Genomic DNA, 7,113 nt, shown 5'->3' with positions numbered 1-7,113 from the left:
TAATGGTTTGAGGGGGTATCTCCATCATGGTAGATGCTGGAGAGCAGGAGAGGAGTGGAGTCAGGCTCTTAGTGTCTCGTTTTTCCAGTGATGAACACTGAATCTTGGTGGCCTTTACCCTGCAGAGTCTGTCTGATGTTCCACAAACCCCCAGCCAGCCACAGGAGAGTTGGAACACCTGCAGTGCCTGCAGGAGAGGGGTCTGAAACTGAGTGGGTGTTAAAGGGAGGTATGAGTCAGAGCAGTGAGGTTGGGGGGTTGTTCCGCAGGAATTTCATGGCAGTTTCTCCCTGTGTTTGGTTTCTGTCCAAACTGGTCTGAAACCAACATGCTGGCCGCCCTTCCTTGCCAGCTGGCAGCAGCCCATACCCCATGGATCCCGCAGGGTCCCTGCGGCCCCGAGCCCTGCTGGAGGGCCCCATGGGCACCTCCTGTCCCCAGCGCTGGAGCCGTGGCTGCCCCAGGGCAGCCTGCTGGTGCCAGCATGGGGCCCCTGACGCCGGGTCCGTGCACCCCTGGGCCTGGAGAACTGTGCCCTGCCGAGGCTGCCACCGCAGCCCTGCACTCAGCAGCATGTGGGGCTTCTCCAACCCCTCCATTCAGTAGTCCTGGTGCAAACATGGCCACAGCCCTGGGGAAAGGGACAGGGACAGGGACAGGGACGGGGACAGGGACAGGGACAGGGACAGGGAGCATATTTTTGGAGGAGAGCACGGGGCTGGCGAGCTGCACTGCATCCCCAGCCTTTCTGGGCACAGGGCTGGTGATGTGCAGGAGCTGGGTTTCGCAGCCGGTTGCGCTGCTCCCCACCTTTCCCAGCCGCACGGTACCCGCGGGGCCTGGCTGCGCCCCAGGCCCGCAGCGTGACGGGACGCGGGCGGTGCCGGCCGTGCCCGCGGCGGGGCTGAGCGGCGAGCACGGAGCCTGCCCGCGGCCACGCGCTGCGGCCCTGCCTCGCCCGCGCCCCCCAGCCCCGCTTCTGGCTTCGCGAGGCCGCACCGGGGCCCGGCGGCGCCGCGGCTTTTCCTGGCCGCCGGCTGCCACCTAGCGGCGGCAGGGCCGGGGGCAGCGGGGCACGGACGGGCTCCCCTAGAGGGACGCGCGACGAGGCGGGCTCGGTCCAGCCACCGCACGGCCCGGGCTCGGCCTGCTCCCGAGGACGGCCCGGAGGGGGCCGGGGGTTTCGGCCGGGCGGAGCTGCCCGCCCGGTGCCGCCGCCTGCTGGGCCCGACGAGCGCGGCGCCTCGCTGCCCTGGGGACAGGCAGGAGGAGGGGGTGAAAGTCCGGCCGGCTGCTGCAAGCGTGCCTGCAGCTCTCGCCCTTCTCTGCAAATATTGAGATACCGGCCGGCTGCAAGAGGGGCTCCTGCCCTTTGCTCTGTTTGCCATTTCCTCCGGCTGTTTGGTTTCAGTTAATCATCCTGAGAAGGCAAACAGTCGTGGGGACAGACGCTGGGCCCGTGCCACCCGTGCGTGCCGAGTCCCGGGCCCCTTGGCGCAGGGTGGGTGCCACCCCGCCCGCCCCAGGCCTTGGCCACCCGCTTGGGACCCCCAGGGAGAGTCTCACCCCCGCTGCCAGGAGGGGATCTGGCTGCTGGGCTCCGCTCCCTGTGGGCACTGCTGAGGAGCGAGGAGCTCGTCATGCGTGCTGGGGACCTCTTGGTCCTCTCTCTGCAGGGTCAGGTTAGTCCATCACTGCGGGCACCATCCGGGCTCCTTATAGGATCCCAGGGCAGGAATACAAATCATAACATAGAATGAGACAGGTCCTGGTCTGTGCGTGGGCCAAGAGGTGGTGTAGGAACAGGTGAGGTGAGGAGCTCTCATGGATGTTTGGCTCTGTGCTGCTTGGGCCATGGTGAGCTCAGGCCACATGGCCAGGTCTGCAGGGCCAGGAGCTGCCCCCACGTCTACCTGCCCGGCCCCCGCCAGGCTGGCCGCCCCGCTGGCCCTGTTCTCTGAGGTCTGAAGGTCACGCGGCTGCGCAGTGAGGACAGTGCAGAAACACGGATCCCTCCAGTGCGGTGGCACTTAGCGGCACTCTGAAGCCACCAGACACAATGTTTTGGGGTCTCCTTTCTCTCCTCCTCTTCGCCATGGCCAGCGGAACCCCCATTGGGGACCAGGATGAAGACATCCAAGTGCAGGAGAATTTTGAAGCTGAGCGGGTAACAGCGGCTTGCGGTCCCTGGATATTGGGGGTAGTAGGGATGGGAGAAAGCTATTTTATTTTTCTCTAGCAAGAAGGATGACATTTCCCATAATGGGTTGTGCAGGGCTGGTGCTGGCAGCGCAGATCTCCCTGGGTGCTGGTCTGGGGGGGATTCAGCCCTTGGGATGGCCTCACCCCAGCAAACACACAGGCAGGGCAGATAAATCCCAGTCTGTTCATCTGTTCAGACTAAGGTGCCCTGCTGTGGCAGGGCACACCAGAAGCCCCAGAATGTGTGTGGGATGCAGCCTACCCCCTCCAGCCCCACTCCCCCCAGGTCTCCTGCAGGCACCTCTGTCCCCTGCCCAGCTCTGCATACCCAACATGCACATGGGTCTAGGCTCCGCTGGGTACCAGCCCCCCTTCCTGGTGAACAGGAGACACACAGACACTGCCCAGGGCTTGGGGACCCCACTCTGTTCCCAGGGACTGCCTGTCCCCCATGTAAAAGTGACAGAAATGGAGGGGAGAAGAGGCCAGTATCCTGCTCAGTGGTAAGCATACATGGGCAACAGGAGTCCAGCTCTGACCCTCACTTCCCCAGCAGTTCAGCATGAAGCTGCTGTAAAGCTGGGACATCTGGGCTGCCACCTCTTCTGACAGACAGCTCTCAAATGCTGTCAGGGATCCAAGCACAGAAGCCTGGGAAGCTGTGGAAGATGGGTGACCACTGAGTTGGAAATCCTGCTGAGTGCTGATCACTTTCCTATGGTAGCTCTGGCCCCAGCACCTTTCACCATAGCTCACCAGTTGGCTTCTTGGTCATGAATATTTCAGCTTTGCAGAAAGCCATGGGATATCCTACCTTGGTGGAGGAGGTGTGTGGCAGATATGTCCTTTTCTTTTCCCCACAGATGTATGGGAAGTGGTACGATGTAGCCATTGGCACCACCTGCAAGTGGATGAAGAACTACAAGGAGAAGTTCAACATGGGCACGCTGGTGCTGGGCCCTGGCCCCAGTGCTGACCAGATCAGCACAATCAGCACCAGGTTGCGGTACGAGCAGTGCTGTGGGTGCTCAGGGATGTCAGGGATCCTGTGCCATGGGCAATCTGGTTGCTCCAGGCACAGTTTTCACAAGATAAATAGGAAAAGAGATGACCTGAAGCTGTTTATTCTTTTACTCCTTCATCCAGGCAAGGTGACTGCACTCACATCTCAGGAGAGTACCAGAAGACCAGCACCCCTGGCAAATACACCTACTATAATCCTAGTAAGTTGGGCTCACTGCTGGCCTGCTGGGCCCTAAGAGCTGCTGTGTGCTCACAGGATGTGAATCAGTGCCAGGCCTCAAAGGATACAGCTGGTGGCTGGGGAAGTGGTTCAAGGGAGCAGGGCTCAGGGAGAGGAAGCTGCTCCGTAGTGTGGGTTGTTTCCAGACAAGGAAGCAGGGTCTTAGGGAAACTGTTTCAGAGCTGCCTGCATAGGTACAGGACTATGAGATATTCCAGCAGATCTGTCTCATCCCTGGGGTCCCAATCTGGGACAGGCTCCCACCAGCCACATTTAAGGAGCATTGATGGTATCTCAGTTGTCTGCAAACTTTGGATTCCAGTCCCTTCAACTAATAAGAGGCTGGTGAGGTGAAAGCGTGTCAGGGTTGTGCCTGCCTCCTAATAATTTCATAATTTCCTGAATTAGCTGCTTGATTTCACCCCCCAGCTCTGTCACTCGTCTATACCTGTTCCTTCCTGAGGGGCAGGAATGATGTCCCCTGTATTGCTGTCTCACCTAGAATGGGATGTGTCTATCAAGTCCTATGTGCTTCGCACCAACTATGAAGAATACGCAGTCATTCTGATGAAGAAGACAAGTAGTTATGGTCCAACCACCACACTGAAGCTATACGGTATGTCTGGCTATGGCACTGTGGGCAAGTAGGCCTTTAGGTGGGCTCAGTAACACCACTCTTTGCTTGTCTTTGAGGGACTTGAGTGTGGCTTTGGAGGTGGTGCCTTGAGTCAGCTCATCTTTGACACCAAAGAGGTTGAGTTTTATGGCTCACTTTTAGAGCCACATCACACAATTCAAACCAGAGTGTTATTTGGGATGAACAAGATTTGCTTGGGAAACCCAGATCCTGAAGTGGCAGGAGATGCTGTCTTTCATGACTGGGAGACATGTAAACAATGTTAACCAAGCCCTCAAGCAACTCTGGTCAAGAATAATGGGGGAGAGGTTGGTAGGACTTGTACTGGGCCTGCAGCTGCCTGGGCTCTGCAGGTCTGTGGCTGCTGGGGGCTCCATACAGACTCTTGCCACTGCTGACCCTGCTGACAGCCTGTTCCTTGCCCTTGCCAGGGAGAAGCCCAGAGCTGCGGGAGGACCTCACCAACGCCTTCCGGCAGCTGGCTCTGGAGATGGGCATCCCAGCAGACTCCATCTTCATCCTGGTCAACAAAGGTAATGCATGCAAGGCATGTGCCTCTTCTGCTGCCTGTGCCCCTGACGTGATGGTTTGCTGAGGCTGCTCCTTGGTCTGCAAGGTTGGGGAGAAGAAGGGAGGGCCAGGATGGAGGGAGGAGAGATGACAGCTTTGTTGGGATGAGGTAGAAAGGGGACCACCCCTCTCAAGCTGCTGATCTTCTCTTCTGTCATCTGGGCCAGGTGAATGTGTCCCCCAGGAGACTGCCACTGCCCCCGAGGTGAGTGTTACAGCCAGGACCTCCTGGAATGAATTAAGGATGGGAATGGGCTTTGCCTGCAAGGACAGGGCACAGGCTGCAAAGATAGGGGTCACAGGTGCATCAGGTGTTGCTAGGGCTCACTTCCAAGTAGAAAGCAATGTCCCTTTCCTACTCAGATTCTTTTGTAGGGTAGAAGTTGCAGCACATGAAGCCTGGTGTCTCTGTGCCCTTTGCCTGCTCCTGAGTGCTCCAGCTGGGCTGAAGACTCCCTTTCCCAGTGGGGGAGGCAGCTCATTGCCCTACTAATGCTCCAGTTGCAGTCATCCAGCACATCCCAGTCTTGTAGTGTTGAGTTTAAAATGTTTTTCAAGAGGGGATGGGACTTCATAGGAGAAACAGTCCAGCTGAGGGTCTGGAGACTGCAACACCCTGTGTCAGTGGGAGCAGAGACATGTCCTCAGCCCCACACAGGGCATGGCCAGGGCACTTTGGGCGTCTTTACCCAAAATGCATGATTCTGTCCCATGTCTGGGATGAGCACAGGGCTCAGAAGGCCACGGTTGACCCCAGGCCAATGAATGATGTATGGGGGCACTGGGGAAGCTTGTCACCAGAGGCAGAAGGGCAGGCAGGGCTGACAGCAGCTTTGTGCTTCTTTATCCCGGAGCAGAGGGCGCGGAGAGCAGTGCTGCCACCTGAGGAGGGCTCAGCCGCGGGACCCTTGCCCCCATACGTTGGCAACAAGGAAGGTGGGTCCTGGCAGAGGGGCTGTGGCAGGCATCCCTGCGCCCCCTTGTCCTGCCACAATGCATGTTGTGCTCACCTGCAGATGCGTGCCGGCTGAGCCGGGACCCTGGGCCCTGCAGCGGGATGCTCTCCCGCTTCTTCTACAATGTTTCTTCCATGGCCTGCGAGACCTTCCTCTATGGTGGCTGCCTGGGAAATGGCAACAACTTCTACTCAGAGAAGGGCTGCTTGCAGGCGTGCCGGACTGAGGGTGAGCAGGCATGGGGCCGGGCAGGGGGTGAAGGGATGTGGAGGGTGGGTGAGTGAGGCCTTCACCCCAGCCCCAGAGGGGACTGCGTGCAACCCCGAGCCCTGTGTCCACGGGGGTCCTGGTCCTGCTGACCTGCCGCAGCCCCCTCTCTCTGCAGCTGCCTGCAGGCTGCCCATCGTCCAGGGGCCCTGCCAGAAGCCAGTGCTGCGCTGGGCCTTTGATGCGGCTCAGGGCAAGTGCATCAAGTTCAGCTACGGAGGCTGCAAGGGCAATGGGAACCAGTTCTACTCGGAGAAGGAGTGCAAGGAGTACTGCGGCGCTCCTCCACTGGCAGGTACGGCACTGCAGCGTGTCAGGGGCTGGGGCAGCAAGCGGGCGGGCACTGCCTACACATCTTGTCTGCTCCAGACTGCATCCAGGAGCACTGGGTCTGCTGGCAGCTGGAGTGGGTCTGTCCTGGGTCCAGTCCTCTGATGGACCAAGGAAAAGATTATCAATCTACAGACAGCATCACAGGAGGTGGCAGAAATGTCAGTGGGAGTAGCAGCTGAAAAATTTGAAGGGGTAAAGGGACCCTGACACCAAATAGGGACCCTGGGTGTACCCAGAGTGTACCCTCCATGCGATGCCCTCCAGAGCCTCCAGATCTAGTCAGCACAAGGGTTTCCATATTGAAACCCTTTTGGAAAATCTAAAGGCCTGCTCTGCCCCCAGGACAGATGGACAAGCATTCTCGTTTTCATCAGTGTAGCAGGGAAGATCTTACTGCAGAAGAGAGTGAGCTCAGGGACGTTCAGCCACAGCCCTGGATGAGCCTGATACTGATAACTGCAAGTGGCAGGAGCTGGGGTGGGAGCCCAGCAGATGGGGAATGGGGACAAAGTAATGGGTCTCAGGGCAGAACCCATCTTTTATTATCTTGTCACCAGTATAAAGTGTATTAATGCCACTGAGGTGGGACATCCCTGGACAGCAAAGGGATGTACAGAGAGTCCAGACTGCTTCCCTTATCACTGACAGAAGGGACAAAGTGACAAAGCAAGAAGCATCAACCATTGCCACCTGTCTGTGGGGCATGGCGGGGTGTGAGGATGGGGTCTGTGGGTCTGCCTGTCATACTGCACACTGCTCTGCTTGCAGAGGATGAGGAGTTTCTGCATCTGTCAAACTGATGTGGGTGGAAGACGAGCACCGAGCACTGGAACAAGGGCCTCGCATGAGCTCCTGGTGGTGCAGGAGATGTCTTCAACAGTAAATGTCTCTAAAGTAACCAACAA

The 7,113-nt window shown here is 58.4% G+C and overlaps 1 protein-coding gene across 1 annotated transcript; it reads left to right on the top strand.

Annotated features, from left to right (window-relative positions):
- Positions 1-1,994: 1,994 nt before the first annotated feature.
- AMBP (alpha-1-microglobulin/bikunin precursor) lies at positions 1,995-7,113 on the top strand. Its single transcript, XM_082775449.1, has 10 exons — positions 1,995-2,167; positions 3,066-3,208; positions 3,349-3,425; positions 3,948-4,061; positions 4,514-4,615; positions 4,820-4,857; positions 5,510-5,588; positions 5,669-5,836; positions 5,994-6,170; positions 6,977-7,113. The coding sequence occupies exons 1-10, from the start codon at positions 2,060-2,062 to the stop codon at positions 7,006-7,008; spliced, it is 1,038 nt and encodes a 345-aa protein (XP_082631575.1). The 5' UTR covers positions 1,995-2,059; the 3' UTR covers positions 7,009-7,113.

The sequence above is a fragment of the Aythya marila genome (genome assembly GCF_965140915.1).
Source record: "Aythya marila genome assembly, chromosome: 19".
Classification (NCBI taxonomy): domain Eukaryota; kingdom Metazoa; phylum Chordata; class Aves; order Anseriformes; family Anatidae; genus Aythya; species Aythya marila.
Note: the sequence above shows the minus strand (reverse complement) of the source record. Positions and strands in the feature narration are given on the sequence as shown.